The 23788-nt window shown below is 32.0% G+C and overlaps 2 protein-coding genes across 4 annotated transcripts in view; one reads left to right on the plus strand and one right to left on the minus strand.

Annotated features, from left to right (window-relative positions):
• Positions 1-3248: 3248 nt before the first annotated feature.
• LOC126883842 (uncharacterized) lies at positions 3249-13242 on the minus strand. The gene is made up of 2 exons (XM_050649518.1): positions 12862-13242; positions 3249-3287 (listed from the first exon to the last, which is right to left on the minus strand). Exons 1-2 carry the CDS (start codon positions 13240-13242, stop codon positions 3249-3251), a joined length of 420 nt encoding a protein of 139 aa, XP_050505475.1.
• Positions 6310-23788, plus strand: part of LOC114326188 (telomerase-binding protein EST1A-like) — a 412813-nt gene continuing 395334 nt past the window's right edge. For 2 of the 3 annotated variants that reach the window (XM_028274455.2, XM_050648854.1), the window contains exons 1-3: positions 6310-6506; positions 19270-19566; positions 20761-20986. In XM_028274455.2, coding sequence (XP_028130256.2) covers positions 19294-19566; positions 20761-20986 — 499 coding nt within the window. In that variant the 5' untranslated portion in view covers positions 6310-6506; positions 19270-19293. Of the gene's footprint in view, positions 6639-19269; positions 19567-20760; positions 20987-23788 lie in introns of all 3 variants that reach the window. The other variant, XM_050648853.1, reaches the window with a different exon arrangement.

The following is a 23788-nucleotide window of genomic DNA, read 5'->3' on the forward strand; positions in this document are numbered from 1 at the left end:
GTTTAGATTTTTCAAAAATATTTATTGGTTTTTTCAGGATTCGAAAAAAATGAACTCAATGTCCGTGGTAATATTTTCCAAATCTATCTTTGTCATACAACGCACTTAGTCGAATAGAATATTGTCAGTCAGACACTGACAATCAGTGACAATTTTAAATAATTATTTGACATGAATCGGGAATATTTTTAGTTGTTGATTAAATAATATTGATATATAGTGTATTTGATAAATCATTGATTTAAGAGGTGAACTTTATAAAAGTTATTTATTGTGTATTATTTATGGAAGATAGAAGAAGAGAATACATTAAGATATATTCTGTGATCCAAGTATTTTTTTTTAAAGATGTTCAAAATTGTAAGCGCTCCATAGTAACAATATATTATTAAAAAATCACTTTAACACTTTGCTCTTTTCTCGATTGAGTATTAGTTTTTGTTGTAGGTATATATTATTACAATCACTGAATACATAGCTAGTGAAAAAATTATCACATTTATTAACTGAATTGATAATTTGCAATTATACAAAAAATAACAGTTATTCAAGAACATTCAAAAGCCATCTCTTTAAGCTAGTTATGACATTGTCAAGTAGAATGACATTCTAGTAATATGTACATATCCATACCAGTGTGAATTTTACTACACGTAATTTGCCATGTAAAGACAGAAAAGTTAGGGATAGCCGTAAAATATTTGCGAATTATGTACCCATAGCCTTAAGAGGATCTGTACGTATTTTTGGCTGCAATGCTATTCAAATGGGGATTCATTTTTTTCGAATCCTGAGAAAACTAATAAGTATTTTTGAAACATTTAAACGCAGAATGAAAGATTACGTTATTAGCGAGGGCCGAAAGTCCCTGAGAACTTCTATAATGTTTATTTTAATAAGTTACAGGGGTGAAAAACTAAGAGAAAATTTAGTGTTATTTTTAATTTCAAATATCTCATTTAAAATAAACTTTTTATTTATTATAAGCGACTTTCAGCCCTCGGTAGTAATTTAGTGTTTCATTCTGCGTTTAGATTTTTCAAAAATATTTATTGGTTTTTTCAGATGTCCGTGGTAATATTTTCCAAATCTATCTTTGTCATACAATGCACTCAGTCGAATAGAATATTGTCAGGATAATGTCAGTCAGACACTGACAATCAGTGACAATTTTAGATATTTAACATGAATCGGGAATATTTTGAGTTGTTGATTAAATAATATTGATATATAGTGTATTTGATAAATAATTGATTTAAGACGTGAACTTTATAAAAAGTTATTTATTGTGTATTATTTATGGAAGATAGAAGCAGAGAATACATCAAGATATATTCTGTGATCCAAGTATTTTGTTGCGAAAGATGTTCAAAATTGTAAGCGTTCCATAGTAACAATATATTATTAAAAAATCACTTTAAAGGCCGCGTCTCACCATCAAATAATTTGATCAAACAGTTTGAGCAAACTTGACGTACTTGAGGAAGTACGTCAAAGTGACGTCACAATTGCAGTTTTTTTGAAATTCTAAAAATCTGTGCTCTCACTATCAGTCTAGTTTGATCAAATTTTTTGTATAGGGCTTTTCATCGATTGTCATTTGTTTCGAGCTTCTGTCATATGTTGTATAATCTGTGTATAATATTAATATACACGGACTATACGACATGTGACAGAAGCTCGAAACAAATTACTGTGAATGAAAAGCCCTATTGAGTTGTCTAACTTGTTTGTACTTTATTTAAAATTAAAATTTTTCATTATTATCCGCAGTGAACACTCAGGATGTGACGTCACTAACTGTCACTTTCAGTTTGCTCAAACCAGTTTGATCAAATTATTTGATGGTGGGACGCGGTCTTAACACTTTTCCTCTTTTCTCGATTGAGTATTAGTTGTTGTTGTAGGTACAGTTACGGTCACTGAATAGTTTACACATTAATTTTTATATTGTAATACTGTAAAATTGCAGTTTCGTACGGATTTGATAAATGTCAAAGTCAAAAAATTTTAAACAGTCAGTGCTTGTCAGAAGTTTCGCGAGTGTTGAAAAATAGAATAAAACGATATCAAATTCCTCCAAAATAGTTAGAATGCATTTAAATGATGCGCAAAAAGCAACAGAAATTGCCAAACACGAAGAAGGTTTGGTCTAGGGTTACCGATGAAAAAGTATTTCAGTCATATAGCAATGGCCGAGTAAGAGTTTATAAGATGGGAAGCAATTGAGCAGGCATGTGAAGAGTTTGGTAAATATAATATGAGGGAATTGGTGTTATCTAGCTATGAACAGAAGACTGCAAAGTTGTATTGCAATAATGGGGCTTCCACCAAAAATTAATTATTGTTTAGTATTTATCATCGTTTGTCATTATTTAATATAAAATAGATGTAAAATAAAATGGTTATTTTAAAACCAGACTTCCTTATTTTCGTTATTAAGACCATAATCTATTTTAGTCAAAAAAACTTCTTTCTATACTTTCCATTTTGTTAAGTTTTGTAAAATATATTTACGAGTATAATATTTAGGTTTTTTAATTCTAATCAACCTATTCTAGGTACACCACTGGCAACGTCACTTTGACGTAAACGGTGCGTTTACACGTTTACACGAGGTAAAAATTAAAAAAATCGGCTCCTAGATACGTAAGCCTGTAAACTATTCAATGACCGTAACTGTACATATAAACTATTACAATAACTAAATACATAGTTAGTGAAAAAATTATCATATTTATTAAGGCCCGATTGTTCAATTGGAGATTATCTTCAGATTAAAAATAATCTTCAATTAAACGTAATATTGCGTTGTTCAATGCAAGTTTAACACTTAACCATCTGTTAACCAGAGATTATCTTAACCGCCCAAAAACGAAGGATTAACGGTGTTAACCTTATTTTCTGGTTTTAAATTAAATATTGTCAAGAAAATTCCAGATTAAAACAACCATAGTTATTGTACTAATATATTGTGTTGGTATTGCTGCTTTTAAATCGTAGATAAGATTTAAAATAATTTATTATAATTTAGTGTCTACATAAAATATAATTTTGGCTATTGCTAATAATGGTGTCTTTGATTTTGAAGATGGAGATATCACAGAAGACGAAGAGTTCTTAGTTGTTGTTAATATAATTTTTTCCTCTACGAAAAAATCCTGTTCTTCGAGTAAAAGGAAATAATTTTCATAAGTGGTCAGATAATGAGTTTTTGAATAGATTTCGTGTACCAAAGGAAACAGTTTTTATGATTGTTGATCGTATAAGAGGCAGGCTAGCTCATCCTACAAATAGGTAAACTATTTATAATAGTTAATTAACAAATATATAAAATTATCGGCCAAACCCGATTTTAGGACAAACTAGATTGGCCTATTGGGCTATTTTTTCCCGTAATTTGTAACTGCATCACTTTCTTATTCTCGAGAATATGTTTATATTTTTTAACAAAAGATATTATTTCTTCTTCATCAGCCGTAAAGCTCTAATCCGGTAATACTATATTATTTATCTATGGCTCTAATATTTCCCTTTCTTTTATTATTTTTATATAATACCATTTTTTGAAATTTAAATTTAAAACCATAGAGTTATATATTAGCATAGAGAGAGTGTCATTCAGAGCGAAGTGACGACACCATCTTTTTTATTTGGATTAGTGTTGTTTCACTCTTACGTATAGTAAAGCTGCTACAGTTGTCCTCCTTTTCCGTGCCTATATTCACACTGAATTTCATCATAGATTTTCGATACAATGTGTTAGAAAGAGATGCAGCAAACCAGTCCATGAGATCTTGTCGTCAGGAAGCGCGGAAGGTAGGCTCCCTCTATGTTAATATATACATCTATGTTTAAAACACGAAAATAATCACTGACATGGGAGCGTCACTGCGTCAAAAGTCATGAACACCACCATAGCCACCTTTACTTAACGTAAAGTAAAGGTCTATGACACCACCGTTTATACCACAGAACACAATTTTCAGTACAATTTTCGTGAGAAAATTTGTTCCAAGCCGTTAATTAATAACTGGCAACATTGCCACTGCTTCAGTATTTGGGTTTAATAAATCCGAAAGTTAACCTGCATTGAACAACTTAATTAGAAATAATCTTCGAATTAAATTTAATCATGGTTTACTTAATCCATGAGTTAACCATTGATTGAACAACTGGCCCTAACTGAATTAATAATTTGCAATTATACAAAAAATAACAGTTATCCAAGAACATTCAAAAGCCATCTATTTATGTTATGACATTGTCAAGTAGAATGACATTCTAGTAATATTTACATATCCATACCAGTGTGAATTTTACTACAGGTAATTTGCCATGTAAAGACAGAAAAGGTAGGGATAGCCCACGGGATAGCCGTAAAATATTTGCGAATTATGTACCCATGGCCTTAATATGCCATATTAGTTGTGACATTACTTCTTCACTTTTTATTAAATTTTTGATTATAAACAAAATAGTCCATTACACAGTTTTTTTAGAGGACGCAATTGTAGCCTTACTTTTTTTATTTTTGGTATTATTTTAAGGAAATTTTTTGGAAAGTAGTAAGTATTAAAATTAGTTTAATATTTAAATAAAGTAGGTATAAATAAACTATTTATAATATATTTATTTCGTTTTAATCATATAATAAAGGTAGGTATAACGTCTTAGGTGCGTACAAAGTAAACACACTCTTTGTTTTTAAATTGAATATTAATTTATTTTGTTGTATAATCCACTTCTGCAATAAATGTGATATATTTGATTTAAACTTTTTTCAAAAAATATATATAAAAAGATCATATAATAAAATAATAATACAAAAAAAATAAAAATAATGTTTACCACAAATTAAAATATATAATAAAAAAATATAATATAATATGTATCAAAAAAAAATATTGCAGTATGTACTTATGTTATGAAATAAGAAATTTATGACTATGAATCTGCAATCAGTCACAAACAAGTCTGGCTAATTGGCTCTGCCGAAGCCATTTTTCAAGAAAAAAAAAACTTTTTTCAGGATTTTCTTGTAATTTGACAACAATGTCAACTTAGATCTCTGACGTAGATAATTACGTACAATGACTGTACCAACCATAATATAGAGGTTCAAGAACTAGGTCGATTTTTATTTTTAAATTATGATTGTTTGGCATATATTTGTCATACTAGTGATGTCATCCATCTGGGTGTGATTTGTTTTGAATTAAATTATTTGATACAAAAAGAAGAATCTATGTAACTTATTTAATTCAAAATACATCTTACTCTGCTGCCAGAAAACAGAAAAAAATGTTTTTCACAAATAAACATAGCTTTTCGCTTAAATGCAATATTCACGCTGCCAACTAACTGCCTCTTGGTAGTCTAAACATTTAATTTAAGCGAAAAGCAATATTCATTTGTCAAATATTTTTTTTTCTGTTTTCTGTATACAAAAACAGTAAAATGTATTTTGAATCAAATAAATCAAGTACATTTTTCTTTTTGTGTCAATTATTTTAATTTAAATAATATTTTTTGGACACTCTGTATAAATAATTGTGTTAATGTCTATATTACTGAATACAGAGTTAAATAACCTTTCAAATGAGCCAACACCCGACCACTATTCTGATTTAGAAAAATCATCGATTACGTCATCACTCATCACGCCCCATCATATGATGTCACTAGTATGATATATATGTCAAAAAATAGTGATTTAAAAATAAGAATCGACTTGTCCCGGGATTTTTCTCCAAAGTGGCATATTCTCGAAAAAATGAATTTATTCCATAATCATAAACTATCTGTATTATAACTTTACATAAATACTATGTAACTTTTCTGTTATAAGCTTAATTAAATCCATTTACCCAAGTCAGCATCTTTGTAATTAACTATTTAGATGGGAAATAAGCCACAATTAGATTGAAAAAAAAATAATTTTATTAACGTTTTGATTTGGGCGTCGAAACATTAATAAAATTATTTTTTCAATTTAATTGTGGCTTGATACGGACCTGTTATTATTTAAATAAAAATATGTTGACAGATATCAGTAGCACCAACATAACGACATAACGATTTATAATTCAAGGAAAAACGTTTTTAATGCAAATGCAAATTCAAGCTTTAAAATATCGTTATAATTGAATATTATGCTAACGTTTTATATTATTTTTATTCCATATTTCCAACTATCTATACATTTTTAAAGTTTACCATAATCTGCCTATTTATTAATAACATCTTGTATCCGTGGATACCACGGTTCAGTCACGTCCAGTCAAGTATTTTTTTAATAAAAGAAATGCCGTATAACCTTTAACTTCCAAAAAAAAACTAATTTTATATAACATTTTGCAAATATAAGAAATACAAACATACGTTTTAAAATATATCTTTAAATTTCGCGCGTTGTAATCACCTATTGCCAACACCCAGAAATGAAATTCAAGTTTTCAAGGTTAAAAAATATCATATTTTGTTGAAGCAAGCAAATTTTTTTGGTAAGTTTACATGACAGGAAGTACTTAAAATATACATCCAGATTGTTTTTTAATAATTAAAAACACACTATTCTTGCATAAGTTAGAGATAGTGTCATGGCGAAGTTTGAAGCCTCTAATGGCCATGATGAGGTACGTGTTTATAGTTGGATTCCCATACAGTCCTAACCATAGTGGAAGAACCTTTAGAGCCTTTGTATACCCCGTAGAGCTTTGAAATGATGTGTATTCGCATGCGAATCAATTGCGATGAGTTAATGTGTCTCTAAAATGCGAATGTGCCTAACCTCACGTACTCATAAACAAAGAATAAAGCTGCAGCAAATGGAAACGTCTAAACTCTTATATACCTTTTTAAAACGCTACACAAGCCTTCAGGCCTCTGAGTAATGAAGTTATCTTCTTTTTCTACAATATACTAGACACTAATTTTCCTATTATCCACTCAATCTTACATTTTATTACTATTTCATTCATGTCTTTTCATCCATATAATATCTAATAGTTGTCCAGAGTATGTAATTTCATTATATTGTGCAATTCTATACTTTTGGGACTACAGTAAGTGGTTAATGACCTTCTTTTCACAATTTGTGTTCCTGCATTCTCTTCTTTCCTGCAGAGAGATTTCGTAGAAAGCACAATTTCTATCACCTTCATATTTCTGGGCTCTGAGTAATGAACCTACGTTCTTTTTTTTACAATATACTAAACATATACTCTTCTAATAACTACATTATCTTCACTTTCTCATTATTTCATTCATAAAAATATTTCTATCCATATCTAATACTTTTTCAGAATATGTAACACCATTAATATTATGTTGCAATTCTATACTTTTGGGACTACTCTAAGTGATTTGGCTTCTTCTTGCAGTGCCCTGTCCAATTGTCTAATAACTTTGTTTACGGTAGCTCTAAATAGATTAGTGGTGATCTCTTGATACTACTCCCAACCTGGACCTCTTCTGCCAGCAATCTTGTCCTGTATTACGAGCTGTAGGTTTATGTCTTTGGATGTCTCATTACATCACCAAAATATTGTAACTTTTGAATTTTTATCGTTTTATTTTTATCATTTTATTTTTTATCATTAGTAAGTGGTAAGTGAGCTTTTTTTACAATTTATGTTCCTGTATTCTGTTCTTCATTGTAGAGATTTCGTAGAAATCACAATTTCTATCATCTTCATGTTTTTGGGTTTGTTCATGTCAAATACTTGGACATTTTCTGTGTTTTGAGCATGATCTGGTTAATGGAATCTGTAGCTTTGAAACTGTCATTTCAGTTGTTTAATGTTTTCATATTATATTTTCTTTTATTTTATTGTCCGCTCCATTATATTTTATGTACTTCTAAAGAACTTGTTGTCTACTTGTATAGATTTATAGATTGTTTAGATAGCTTCAGAGTATCTTTTCTACATGTTGTTGTTACTTTCTTAGTCTGTTTCTCGTAAACTTAAATTTAATTTATAAGAAAAATGTATATTTGATCTAAAATAACATTTACAAACTCCCCACATTTTTTTTTGCATTTGGTGATTCCCCTACAGTCCTAACCATAGTGGAACAGCCTTTGTATACCCCGTAGAGCTTTGAAATGTTCTGTAGTCGCATGTGAATGAATTGCGATGAGTTAATGTGTCTCTAAAAGGCGAATGTGCCTAACCTCACATACTCATAAACAGAGAATAACGCTCCAGCAAATGGGAACATATATTATAAATTTTAAAAACGCTACACAAGCCTTCAGGGCTCTAAGCAATGAAGTTATCTCCTCTTTCTACAATATACTAAATGTAGATATTCCTAATAACTACTTAAACTTACACTTCTTATTTCATTCATAAATCTTTCTTCTTCTTTAAGTGCTTTCTCCCAATCGGAGGTTGGATATCACCATCACTATCTTTTCTCTATCTACTACTGCTCTGAAAAGTTCTATAGAACTGCATTTAAACCAGTCCCTTCAATTCTTCAACCATGACACTCTCCTTTTTCCTATACTCTTGCCTCCTCTGTATTATCAGTCTTAGCATTTCATATCGCTGTGCCCTGATTACATTTTCCAGATCTTGTCACTTTCTTATTTTTATTGTGTTTATTATTTTGTATTCTTTGCCCATTTCTTGCAATATACTTCTGTGTTCGCTTTCTTCTATGTCCGTACTATTCTAAGCATTCTTCTGTAATACCACATTTCAAATGACATAGCATTTCTATCACCTTTCTGCTTCCATCTTGCAAAAATGTAGAACTAGTAGAACCTTACCAGGCACTAAATTTATCTGTTTTGTCCTTTGTTAAGTGTATATGTTAATTTAAGTTGCCACCAAACTATTTCATATTAAATGACATTCGACATAATACCTTCTTTTTATTGACGAAATGCCCCTGAAGATGCTCTAGATAGCGAAAGTATGCTTGGGCAAGATTAAATAAATTCAGTACTTGATATCTGCCTTTGCCTTTGTAAAATTCATATCTATATTGCTTCAATGTCCAGCTTTCAACTCCATATTGCGGTATCAAAAGCATGTAGCATCTCAGAGTTCTTACTCTCAGTTCTAATCTAAGGTCTTCGTTGCAGAGAATTGCTTTAATTTTTACAAACGCATTTTTTGTTATTTCTATCCTGGCCCTTATTTCTGTAGTTTGATCATTATTGTCTGAAATTCAGATTCCTAAGTATTTGTATTTATCAACTACTCTTTCTATTGGTCATCATCATTCTCTTTGCCTTATCCCTATGAGGGGTCGGCTTCCCTAATTGCATTTCTCCACACAATTCTATCTTGGGTCATATCAATGTTAATTCCCTTTACCAACATGTCCTGCCTTATTGTCTCCCCCCAGGTCTTTTTTGGTCTTCCTCTCCTACTCCTTCCAGGAATCTGCACTTCAGCTATTCTTTGTATTGGGTGATATGACCAAACCATCTTAACCTATGCTCTCTCATTTTGGCATCAATTGGTGCCACACCTAGACTTCCCCTAATATACTCATTTCTAATTTTATCCTTCTTTCTCACTCCACTCATCCATCTAAGCATTCTCATTTCCGCCACATGCATTCGTTGTTCCTCTTTCTTTTTCACTGCCCAACATTCAGTTCCGTGCATCATAGCCAGTCTTATGGCTGTTTTATAGAATTTTCCCTTCAGCTTCATTTGAATTTTTCTGTCACACAACACACCACACCACTCGCTTCTTTCCACTTCATGTTCGTAAATTGTAGAGTTGAGGAACAAAAATGGGAGATTTAAGGAACAAATAAAACGTTGTTTACCCAATGGCTGTATTTTAAGGACTACTTGTTAAACAAACGTTGAAAGCAACACACTATACAGTAAATAGTAAAGCGGCCAGTAGATGGCAGTGCTATAAAAATATTTAATTTATTTATCTATATCCAACACTCCCACTAGATAAACAAATTAAGAAAATAACATTTATCAAATGTTTATTACACTATCTTAACTAAACCAATCTCTTTCAAAAACTTATTATGTTTCACAGAACTCAAGCTTTTTGTCAAGAGATCAGCTGGCATGTTAGCTGTGTCCAAATATTCCAGCTTTATCAAACCTTTGTTTACAGCTTCTTTGACAAAATGATATCGGATATCAATGTGTTTCGTCCTTCTATTCAATACAGGATTTATTGCTAATTTATGAGCTCCCATATTATCATTATATAGTATAACGATTTCATCAATACCCAACATCTCATACAACAAATTTTTTAAAAAAATAGCCTCTTTAGCAGCTTCTGATACTGCTATGTATTCCGCTTCTGTGCTTGACAGAGAAACACTATTCTGTTTTCTGCTTTCCCAGACAATAGGTCCACCAGAAAACTGAAAATAGAAGCCCGTATAAGATTTTCTGTCATGAGAATTACTCCCCCAACTGGCATCTACATAGCCTTTCAAATAATTATCATTTTTTGAAAAAGTTAAACCATAGTCTTTTGTAGCCTTTAAATATTTTAATATTCGTTTTACATGCTTCCAATGCGTTTCTGAATGATAATTATTAAATTGACTGAGATAACTTACAGGATATGAAATGTCTGGTCTTGTCAAAACTGACAAATACATAAGACCACCTATTAAATTCTGATAAGGCACTTGAGCAGATGCATTATCGTCTCTATTCAAATTTAAACTAATTTCCATTGGGGTAGAAACCTCTTTCGAATCCTCCATATTGAACCTTTTTAACAACTGTTCAATATAGGATTTTTGATCTAAAGTTATAACACCATTCTCTTTATTATGAGTTACTCTCATACCTAAACAATTCTTAATTTCTCCCAAATCTTTAATTCTGAAACATTCATTTAATTTCAACTTTAAATTATCTGATTCATCTGAATCATTAGAAAAAATAAAAAAATCATCAACATAAACAGAGATAATGGTTTTTAGATTATTTTTCATCTTTGTGTATAGACATGGCTCATAATCAGATTTCTTATAACCTAGATTAATTAAGAAATTATCAACTTTTTCATACCAAGACCGAGCTGACTGTTTTAAACCATATATGGCTTTCTTTAGCCTTAATACTTTATTATTTTCAATTTATAAACCTTCAGGTACTGTCATAAAAACTTTTTCTTTTAAATCACCATTTAAAAAAGCCGTCGCAACATCAAGATGAAAAATATCCAAATTCAAATTTGCTGACAAAGCAAATAAAAGTCTTAATGTAGAATGCCTTATGACTGGAGAAAAGGTTTCATTATAATCAACACCAAATTTTTGAGTGTAACCTTTTGCTACCAGTCTTGCACGATATTTCACTTTACCTGAGTTATCAACCTTTTTCTTGTATACCCACTTACACTTCACTACACAACCATCTTCAGGAACATCAACCACTTCCCATGCTGAGTTATCCTCGAAAGACTGCAGTTCTTCTGTCATAGCCCCTAACCATAAGTTACTATCTGGTCTAGACATGGCATCCTCGACACTAACCGGATCAGAGTCACTATCCGAGCACAAATAAGTCACAAACTCATCAAACCTTTTTGGCTTAGGTATTCTTGTTGATCTCCTGATTTCATCCACTGGCAAATTCGGCAAGTCACATACATAATCGGGATCATTGTTCTCAACAATTTCATCAGTCGATGTGTTCTCTTCAACCTGATGATTCTGATCCTGACATGATGTATTATTATCTCCCACTGAATCTAACATTTCTTTTGCCCCATGTTCACCTTCTAAATCAACATGAATCACTTCACACCTTTTTGTGTCTTCCATAATTTGTACGTCTCTACTTACTATTATTTCTTTAGTGGTCGGATTATACACCCTGTATCCTTTCGTAGTCTCAGAGTATCCTACTAAAATGTGCAGAATAGCCTTTTTCTCCCATTTTGATCTTTTTTCTTTTGGAACATGTACCATCACCTTGCTGCCAAATATTCTAAGACCACTAACGTCAGGTTTGCTATCTGTCCACATTTCAAATGGTGTTTTCTTTAAGCCGGAAGCCAGCGATCTATTTTTTAGATAAACAGCTGTGTTTACAGCTTCAGCCCAAAACATTTTTTCAAGATTAGCATCAAACAACAGACATTTTGCCTTTTCTATGATTGTCCGATTTAAACGTTCGGCTACACCATTTTGTTCAGGAGTGTAGGGATTCGTTTTTTGATGTATAATACCATTTACAGTTAAATAATCTTCAAATTCTTTTGAACAAAACTCTCCACCATTGTCACTTCGCAAAGTTTTTATATGGACACCCTTCTGGTTTTCTGCCATACTTTTAAAATTTTTAAAACAATTAAAAACTTCACTTTTTGTTTTAATAAAATAAATGAATACCATTTTACTAAAATCATCTTGGAAAGTAACAAAATATTTAGAGCCACCTAATGATTTGTTTTCCATGGGCCCGCATACATCGCTGTGAATAAGCTGTAATAAACTACTGGCCCTGTGACCTTTTTCTGGAAACGGTAATCTCGTTTGTTTCCCCTCACAACAAACTATACAGTTTTGCTTGTTAATATCAATTTTCCCAGTCACATTCAGTCCATCTACTATTCCATCTTTCATTTTATTTAGATATAGGCTATTTAGATGACCGAAACGTCTGTGCCAGGTGTCCCCAGTTACAAATAAACAATTTTTACGATCTGAAATACATTCAGTATTCAATTTATAAACACCATCTATCAATTCAGCTGTTGCAATAATTCCATTTTTATTGTATATTTTGCAACCTGCATTTTCAAATATAACTTCATTTCCATTTTTAATCAATTGAGAAACAGATAAAAGATTTGTTGTCAGATCAGGAACATATAATATATTATTGATGCTTACCTCTAATCTCTTTTTATCAACAATTGTGGTTACCATCATATCACCAGCACATTTCACTTCCAAACTTTCACTGTTAGCCACAGTTATATTGGAGGAACTTGCATCTCGGATATTTGTCAACCAATCTTTTCTCGCTGTAAGATGCGTGCTGCATCCAGAATCGACATAAAAATCTGTAGATTTAAAGTTTCCACTTAAGAATGTTGCACTAAACGCATTATTATTAGCACTAGGGCACTTATTCATATAATGACCTTTTTGTTTACACCGGAAGCAGGTTATGTTTTTCTTGTTAACTTTTTTGACATGCTTAGTGCTAACTTCACTCGACTTTGACATAAAAGCTGTCTGCTTTTCACTGTTAGTGCTGTCTATCTGCATATCTAGCAATTTAGATTTGATTACATCAGTGGTAATAGATATCCCCGAATGTTCAATTGCCAATAACATTGGAGTATACTGTTCCGGAAGTCCCGCTAGGAGAAGCGATCCCAACCACAAGTCATCAATTTGGAAACCAGTCCTATTCAACTTCTGTGCAGTTTCGATCACCTGATTCACATAGGATTCCATGGAACTGCAATTTTCCAACCTTAGTGATATGAGTGTTCGAAGCAATCCTATTTTCCTCGAAAAACCTGAGTCTTCGAATAACTTTTTCAGCTTATCCCATACATCTTTCGCCGTTTCAGCTTCTTTCACATGCAAATATATGGATGGATCCAAAGTCAATATTAACTTAGCTTTGGCTTTGGCAACAAGCGTTGTGTCTTGTTCAGTTCCCTGAATACACTTTGTTAGTCCTTCTAGAACAAAGACATTCTCAACCGCGAACGACCAGTCCTGGTAGTTATCTCTACCGGTTAAACGCGGCACACTTGTAAGATAATTCACCGCCATTTTCGATACTGTTAATAACCACGTTGTTAACCAACAAACCGACTAACTAACTTTTTATCGAATGAACACACACTGTTTTGATTTGAACGACCAGAAAATCTTCCACTTAATCGTTTGAGCCCATAACCTGTTCGTAAATTGTAGAGTTGAGGAACAAAAATGGGAGATTTAAGGAACAAATAAAACGTTGTTTACCCAATGGCTGTATTTTAAGGACTACTTGTTAAACAAACGTTGAAAGCAACACACTATACAGTAAATAGTAAAGCGGCCAGTAGATGGCAGTGCTATAAAAATATTTAATTTATTTATCTATATCCAACACTTCATCCATCCAGCCGTAATTGTACTGCATGCATCTCCATCTATTTCTCCATTGCTCTGTAATACAGATCCTAGGTACTTAAAACTATTGCTTTTCACAATCATTTCACCATCCAAAGATACCATTTTATTTGTAGTAGCTCCATCTTTAAATGAACATTCCAAATACTCTGTTTTTGTCCTACTAAGTTTTAAACCTTTTTCCTCCAGAGCTTGTCTCCACTGTTCCAGTTTTTGTTCCAAGTCTCTTTCACTATTTCCTACTAACACGACATCATCAGCATACATTAAGCACCATGGAATGTTACCCTGTAGTTTCGCTGTTATCTGGTCCAAAACTAATGAGAATAAATACGGACTAAGCACAGAGCCTTGGTGCAATCCTACTTTCACATGAAATTTATCAGTCTCTCCCACACCTGTCCTAACACTAGTCGTTACTCCTTCATACATATCCCTCACAATCTTTACATATTCACCAGGGACTCCTTTCTTATTGAGTGCCCACCACAGAATCTCTCGAGGAACTCTATTGTATGCTTTCTCAACATCAATGAATACCATATGAGCGTTTGTTTCCTTACTCCTGTATTTTTCCATCAACTGCCTTATAATGAAAATTGCATCTGTTGTTGATCTACCCTGCATAAAGCCAAATTGATTCTCGGATATTTCGGTCTCTTCACGTATCCGTCTATCAATTACTCTTTCCCATATTTTCATGGTGTGGCTAAGCAGTTTTATAGCCCTGTAGTTTGTACGTTGTTGTATATCTCCCTTGTTTTTGTAAACAGGTACCAGTATACTGCTTCTCCATTCGTCTGGCATTTGTCCAACTTCCATAATTCTATTAAATAGACCTGCTAGCCACCTTGTTCCTGTCTCTCCCAATGCTCTCCATACTTCTCCAGGAATATCATCTGGTCCTGCCGCTTTTCCTTTCTTTATTTTTTGAAGCGCTTGAGCCACTTCATCGTTTGTTATTTTGGTGACCATTTCTGCTACTGTCTCCGTTGACTCTACAGGCTGTCTGTCAAATTCTTCATTTAATAAGCTGTCAAAGTACTTTCTCCATCTCTTTTTGACATCCCTTTCATGAACTAGTATTTTATTATTTTCATCTCGGATACATCTAATCTGATTAAAATCTTTTGCTTTCTTTGCTCTCTGTTTGGCTACTTTATATATCTTTTATATATCTAAACCTATGTATAGGTTTGAATACACTTCTGCTTTGGCTTTTTCTACTGCTACTTTCGCTTCCTTTTTTCGCCACCATATAGTTTTGAAGATCTGTGTCGGATCTGGTTTCTTGCCACTTTTTATATAATTTTCTCTTCTCTTTTATTTTTCCTTGTATTTCGTTTGACCACCACCAAGTCCCTTTATCCTCAAACTTTTTTCCTGACGTTTTCCCAAGTATTTCAATAGCAGTCTCTCTAATACTACTGGCCATTTTTCTCCAAATTGTATTAGGGCTTCCTTTCATGTTCAAACATATTTTTTCTACTATTCTTCTCCTGAATAGACCTTCTTTCTCATCTTTCAGCAGCCACCACTTGATTTTTTGTGGTCCTCTCCGATATTTTTGTTTAGTTTCGCTTTTTACTTCGATGTCCAGAACAAGCAGCTTATGTTGTTGGCTTACTGTCTCACTAACTATTATGTTGCAGTCCTTGCATTCACGTATGTCTTCTTTCCTTATCATGAAGTAGTCTATTTGGGATTGATGTTGTCCACTTTTGTAGGTAATAAGTTGAGTTTCTCTCTTTTTAAAGAATGTGTTAACAATCGCCATATCCAATGCTGTTGCCAATTCAAGCATGTCATCTCCAGCTTCATTTCTAATTCCAAAGCCTAATCCCCCATGTATTGTTTCATATCCTGTCTTGGTTTGGCCCACATGTGCATTGAAATCGCCTCCTATTATAACTTTCTCCTCTGCTGGAATATCACTCAGTATGTCTCCTAATTGATCATAGAAAGCTCTTCTTTCATTCTCATCCAGACCTGTTTGGGGAGCATACACACACACACACACAACATTCAATACCTCTTTCTATTAGGTACACTACTCTTTCTATTGATACATTTCCCAAATGTATATTTGTTTTCTTAGTTATTATAATATATTTTTGGTCTTTTTTATATTCATTTTTAGTCCACATTTTTCACAGAAGCTGTATGTTGTGTTTAGTATTAATTGGAGGTGTTCAGTAGAGCTGCCTATAAAACTTTCTATCTATCTAATACTTTTCCAGAATATGTAACTTCATAATATTTTGCAATTCTATACTCTTTGTAAGTGCTTAGTGAGTTTCTTTTCGTAATTTGTATTCTTCTGTTCTGTTGTTCATTTCAGAGAGATTTAACAGAAATCACGATTTCTATCACCTTCACTTTTCCGTGTTTGTTCATGCCAAATATTTGAACAAAACGCCCCTTTATATTTAACCCTCTAGTGCCCTAGTCCGCCTTAAGACCGTAATAAAAGTTTCCAGGCTTACTATTTAAGTATTTTATAGCCAAACCAGCCTCTGGACTAGATTGGATAAGCATCGACTGTTAAAAATTTGGCCGATCAGACAAATTTTTATACCGTAATTTTCAGTTTAGTGAGAAATTTGGTAGTGGTACTAAAAAAATTCGGGCACTAGAGGGTTAATTTGTATACACTCTTGGACATTTTTTGTGTAATTATGACATTTTTGATTATGATCTACTTAATCGAATTTTTGGTTGCATCATATCAGCTGTTCAATATTTTCTTTCTGTATTTCTTTTTATTTCATTATTTTCTCCATTATATTTCATGTACTTCTATTGAACTTGTCCTCTTGTATATATTTATACACTCACCGGCACAAAATTCCGCCACCCAAAAATTTTGATTAAGTTTGACAATCTATACCTTTCTTATTTGTATTCCGATTTTCAAGATTTTTGCAGCATTTTGTAGGTACATCTATTGATGTTGTTTGTTATTATTCCAGTAACAAACATTTTTTGCTTAGATAGCAATATACGGGGGTGAATGTATGGAAGTGTTGTATTTTCTCCTAACTTTAAAAAATTCTGTGGAAAAATTTAAGGGCTGATTTTAATTCATACTCCTTTTGTATTATCCTGGAGGTATCACTAAGGTTTTGGTTTTTGAATTATCCGAATATCTCTTTTTTGTAAGAGCTGTAAATAAAAACACTGCTTTAAAGGTTTTTTTAATTAAAAATATCAAAAGCACTAAAATTAACAAAACAAAACAAAATTAACAACAAAACAAAACAATTCAATAGCTGGTATGTCCACTTCTTGCAGCAACTACTGCTCGCAATCTGTTTGGCATCGAATAAAGATGTGTTATCCTGGCCTGGGAATAGCCCGATATTCCACTACCAAGGCCATAACTGTACCAAATTTTCTGGACGCCTAGGATGACGGAGAATAGCTTTTTTTTAAGTCATTCCATAAATTTTCAATAGGATTGAGATCTGGGCTGCATGCGGGCCATTCCAATCTTATCAATCCAACCTCTATTTTATGAGTTCATCAGTGTTTTTATTTAGAAAAAATGGTACAGCTCTTACAAGAAAAGAAATATTCCGATAATTCAAAAAAGAAAAATTTTATTAATGCCTCCGGGATGATATGACAGGACTATGAAACAAAATCAGCTCTTCCATTTTTCCACAGAATTTTTTAAAATTTGAGAAAATACGACGTTTCCATTCACCCCTGTATAATGCCATGCAAGCAAAATTTTTGTGTTACCGGAATAATACCAAACGATATCAATACATGTACCTACAAATTAGTCCAAGAATCTTGAAAATCGGAGCACAAATAATAAAGTTATAAATTGTAAAACTTAATCAATAAATTTGGATGGCGGAATTTTGTGCCGGTGAGTGTCGATTATTAATTCAGATAGCTTCCGAGTATCTTTTCTATATGTTGTCACTTTCTTAGGCTGTTTATGGTACACAAAAATGTAATCTATGACAAAAATTTATATTTGATCTAAAAAAATATTTCGAAATTCCCCCCACAATATTTTTTGCATTTGATAATTGATAATCCTACATTGAGATAAAATTCCAATATTTTGATGTGAGATACAAACCTTAGATGACGATATATTGTGTAATGTTCCTCAATAAAAGAATAGTTATGTCACAGTGTTGTCTTGAGTTTATATTTAAAAACTGTTTTAAACTTATATAATGTTGAATAAGTATTGTGTACATATTATAGAACAATAAATTAGAGGCAAGTACAATAATTATATTGAGACCTATTAGAGACACGTTGAACATCTCAACAGTAGTCCCTTCTATCCTTGTAGATTTTATGCTAGTGGCTATTCTGCTGTCGTAAGCAAAAACGCAGTATCCACACTGGAAATTAAAACTATAAATTTACAGTGTATATACTGTGTTTTTGCTTACGACAGCAGTATGTTATAATTATAATGCATTAGGTATACTGCCGTCGTAAGCAAAAACGCAGTATCTACACTGTAAATTTACAGGGTACGATACTGCCAAAAAGGCAGTATCTATACTGTAAATTTACATTGTAGATACTGCGTTTTGGCTTACGACAGTATCTACACTGTAAATTTACAGTGTAGATACTGCGTTTTTGCTTACGATGACAGTATTGAACACATTGACTGCCACAGCCATTTTAAGAAATCTGGAGTAAAAAAAAACAAATTTATTTAATCACATTTGGTTGGTTCCAACACAACGAAAAATTGTCATGTAATGATCACGCTCTTGCACAGTAAACTAAATATGTTCCAACAAACAGATGATCAGTCATAGCATAGCATTATCCTTCTGATTGTTCCAACAAAAATTGCGCCCTTCAGTGATAGTTTCCTGAAGATCATTTCAGTATACGGATAAATGCAAGGACTTGTTGGTTTGACCTACTCACTGTGATCGGTTTTCGAATTACCATCACTGGATGGTACAAATGATGAACATGCGCATAAAAACAGTACAAACAGTTCAGTGATGATTTCTAGACTAACAAAAGTTGTGTGTTGGAACAGACCTTATATTACTACGAGATAACTTGTTGGCGTCCTTCCTAGAAAAGAACGCAATCTACGAGTTATGTTGTAGATGGCAGTCAATGTGCTACATCTTTTCGCTAATAAACTTTTTTGTTTTTAAGATTTTAATATAGTGAAGTTAAATAATGAGACGTGGAAAACCTCATCAACCAATTTACAGACCAGGAAGTGGCCCTTTAAAGAAATCGGGTAACGTAGAGGAAACAGAATCAGATTCCAGTGTTTTATATAATCCCAGACATAATCAGTTTGAAAATACGCACGTAGATAGTTCCAAATTTAGAAGTGAAGGTAGTTCACAAGGAGATAGACTTAGGGATTTTAACAGGGTTACTTCAGAATTAGGGGATCTTTCTCTTAATCATGAAGTAACTAAACGCCCAAAAAAACCTGACCAAGTAAGATATTCATTTTAGTTCAAACTTAGGGCATCATTGAGATAACGTTTCACGTTTCAGTGAAGATAGCTACAAATGGTGCATGAGATAACGAGATATTAGTGTTTGGCAGTGTTGCCATATCCTTGTAATAAATCGAAAAAGAGCATGTGATATATAATAATTAATTTATTAAACATGAAAAACATAACGGTAAAATAACGAGAACAATTTTTAATGTTCTGTACTTAATTGTGTCAGAATACTGAAATTTCGGTAAATGCATAAAAATGCAATGTGGCAACTAGTGCTTTGAGGTTTCTGACTCTGACCTTATTGTCAAATTTATCTGCTAATCTATCAAAGGGCAATTGCCAAAAAATTTTTCTGTTAATTAACTGAAATTAATATTGAAACAAACAAATATTTATTCGTTCATGTTTTATACAAATTAAAAAACGCAGAATCCATAAAATAATATAATAAAGCTGTACTTTTTCAAAGCATTCTCTCTACATTATAAGGACAGGTGGACAGGGCAACACTACCAAATGCAAATATTTCTTTCTGTGGACATTCGTTGTAGCTATCTTCACTGGAATGTAATACTGTACGATGTCCCAATCTAACTTAAAATAATCATTCTTCATTTTGCTATACGCTCTGAGCTTCGCTGGTGTCGCTCCTAGCGGACTACTAATTCAACTTTCACCGGTAATTTTTAAATTGATTATTTAATTGTTATCGCTTAATATTTACAACGCAAAAAAGTAATTAAATTGTAATCGATTTTTTAAGATTTTACTAATCATTTTGACGTTTTATTGATAAAATATGAATTTCTTACTTCGGATACTTTCACAATTATCGTGTAGATGGCGCTAAGATTAATTGATTAATTTATAAGTACATATTACGGAACATTAAAAAAACTTAAATTCAGTATTTAAAACGTAAGTATATTTAAGGTAAAAATATATACCACAGCTTTGACCAACTAATATTTTTTATAATTAATGTTTTTAATTTTAATTTTAAATTAATCACTTTAACATTTATGTCAAATTTCCGGTAAACGTTTACAGACTTGCCACTACTGGCGCTCGCGAATTTGTAAATATCCCCTCTACGTACGAGCTCACAGCGTATAACACTACTGCACATCTCTATAACTTTTCTGATTGCTCCGTATACAGTTAATATCTTCTTTTCCAGATTCGCTACGTGCCTAGACCTATTGCTCAACAAGCTAGAGAACAAAATCAGTCACAAGACATGAACCGAAACACATTTGCTCATGCGAATGGCGTCGAAAAAACATCCGATGCCAGTGATACAGTAGGTCATAAGAGAATGCCATATTCTGAACGGAACCAGATGGATCAGAGAAACAACTGGAGGCACGAATCTGCCAGGCAGAAACAGATGGGAGAAGGCAGAGGTATGTGTGATAACATTTTTTTCTTTAGTTCTTTATTATATTATATAGATTACAGAACAATTGAAGACCTATTTACAAAAACAATGTAACTGTATTTTTTAGATTTCTGTAATTTATTAGTGTAAAAACCTAATTTCTATAAAAGAATTTGGAAATTTTAATGACATTATTTATAAATATTATAGATATATGTAATAATATCTATAAAAGTATATATAAATAATATTATTAAAATTTCCAATTCTTTCATGAAAATTGTATTTTTACAGTAAAAAATTACAGAAATCTTAAAAATACAGTTATGTTGTCTTTGTAAATAGGTCTTCAATTATTCAGGATACTTTCACATTTACAACATTAATGCTGTAATAGTATTGGGACCGTGCAAGTTCGGCAAAGCGACCTCTATTTCTACGCTCTGTACTTTTATTCGCACTTTTAATTATATTGGCCAATTATATTAGTCCTGGTTGCTGGATAATTGTCAAGACCATAGTCCAAAAAAATAATAAGAAGAAAAAATAAGATGCAGGTTATGTTTAGCAAACGTAAACAATTGTATGCAGTAAATAAAATCAGTTATTAAAATGCAGTACTGCAAGCAAAATACAATTAATTAAATTTACCTTTATATAATAATTGCATATTATATCAATATTGTCGAGCAATATATAATTTTTCTGCGTCAATGACAGAAGGTATGAAATATACGTCAATTTGACAATTTCAATTGACAATATGAATTATTTAAAATAGTTGCAATATTTCTCCGCGACTCGCGCACGGTCGTTTCTCGTTTCCCTTTCCAAGTACTTGCACACCGCGAATACTGTCCAATGAGTCACTTCACATGAATTATCATTCATGACAAGTTATTTACAGATTAGAATATTATTTATTAGAGCTTAGAATTAGAATATTATTTTTGTTATTCTGTCCGAACTTGTCCAAAAATAGCTTCAGATAATTTTAATAAGTCACAACTTGGATTTTTGTTAAAGAAATTTCTTCCGAAGATTATTGTCACATATTCATTAAATAATTCTCAGATTTTCATTAAAAAATGCTTTATAGCAAGTGTACAGTAGAAACATGCCTCTGTATGTTTGCGTACAATGTCATTTTGTTGTTTTCCTCACATGCTTTTAACAGTTTTGCACTAATCCTATTTGTTCCTTGGCTATTATTGTTCTTTTAAGTCTTGAATTGTCTTAACTATTTCTTGTTCTGTTGGTCTGTCAGGGGTATTTTCGCATCTTAACATTATTTCTTCAGCTTCTTCCTGTTGTCACTTCTATTTAACGTTTCTCTAAGAAACTCTTCTGTCCAGACATTGCATCTTTAGGCTCACTAGCAGTATTCCTTCCCGTTATCTGACATACATACTCTTGTTATACTAACTTTTTTTGTCTTGCTTACTATGCCGTTTTTAAACTAGGAGAAGTAATTCAAATTTAACTCACCCTAATGCTTGTTTGTAATTGGACCAACCTCAGGAGAGTTTACTCCACTGTTATGAAATTTTGACACTGTTGACATTATGAAATTTTGACACTATTGGCATTTCGTAAGTTATGTCAGCGTAAGTTATATCATTATATTTATATGAAGTTATATCAGCGAGTTTTTGGGATTTGTGCGTTATTCCTTTAATTTTTAGATTTTTAGTCTTCTTTTATATAAAAAACAGTACTTTTAGAACTCTTTAGCGACGTATTTAATGATTTTCTAACCAAAAAAAGAAGATGTATTTGGTGGTTTTTCTAGTGACATTATTGGGCGTGAATCTGTATTTTGAGTTTACTCCTCCTAGTTTAAAACATGGTATAGAAATACTTAATTTGTTTGTTTAGCAAGTTTTATTCAATATCTCGTATTTTTCTTCCATTATATCTCGTCTTTTCAGTGCGTTCCCTGCATTCATTTAAATCTTTCTTCGCTTTTCTGTATAGTTCTCTGTGCTTGCTACTTTATGATTGCTTGTCTTCATTTGTTTTTGCTTGAGAACATAATTACTAATAATATAATTATTCGCTGTGGTATCTAAAATAATTCTATTCAACTTTTTTTTTCTAAATCTATTACTGGCACGCCAATGGAGTATTTATTTACTATACTATACTATGCTTTTACTATTCGCTAATTTATATTTCAAACTATTACTTTCATAATTAACACAACTTGAATAAAAACATTAATTGTTTGCTAATTCTTATCAATACATAGATTGTTCACTTGTATTTCCTTATCTATTTTTATTATACAGAAAACATTTGACCTCGAGACATGTTCATAAAAATATTATTGGATGCAATAATAAAACTATTGAATTTTGCCTCAAATTTATTGATTGTTGTGTTGTGTAATTCCCAGAAACATGCTGGTTAAACAATGAAATACGTAATTACAATCTATTTATACCTACTTTTGTATTATCATTGTATTTATAGAGGGTATCAGGTTACGACAAATAAAGTTTTTATTGATTTTTGCAATTTTTGAAGTGAAAAATTCAAGATATTTACGCAGCAAGAAACACCTCTCACTCTCACCTCTACAGTTGCAGACCTTTCTTCTGTCACCTTTTTATGGATCTTTGATATGAAGGCTATTTTCCATTCTGGTGGTGGTTTTAGGCCTCTCAAAAAGCAATTAAATATAACAGCAAGTGGTGCAATAGTGAGTCCGGTCCGTACTTTAAAAGTTCAATGGAGAAACCTGTAGGTCCAGAAGTTCATCCATTTTTCATTGTCATTAGGACTTTCTCTACTTCAATTGGTGTTAAGTTTAGAAATATAAAAA

Source organism: Diabrotica virgifera, chromosome 4 (assembly GCF_917563875.1).
Source record: "Diabrotica virgifera virgifera chromosome 4, PGI_DIABVI_V3a".
Lineage (NCBI taxonomy): Eukaryota > Metazoa > Arthropoda > Insecta > Coleoptera > Chrysomelidae > Diabrotica > Diabrotica virgifera.

Coding starts and splice junctions, on each gene's coding strand:
- LOC126883842 (XM_050649518.1), bottom strand. CDS start 13,242: ATGCAGATAGACAGCACTAACAGTGAAAAGCAGACAGCTTTTATGTCA. Junction 3,288..12,861: donor TTGATAAAAAGAGATTAGAG/GTAAGCATCAAT, acceptor ACCTATTTGTAG/GATGAGCTAGCCTGCCTCTT.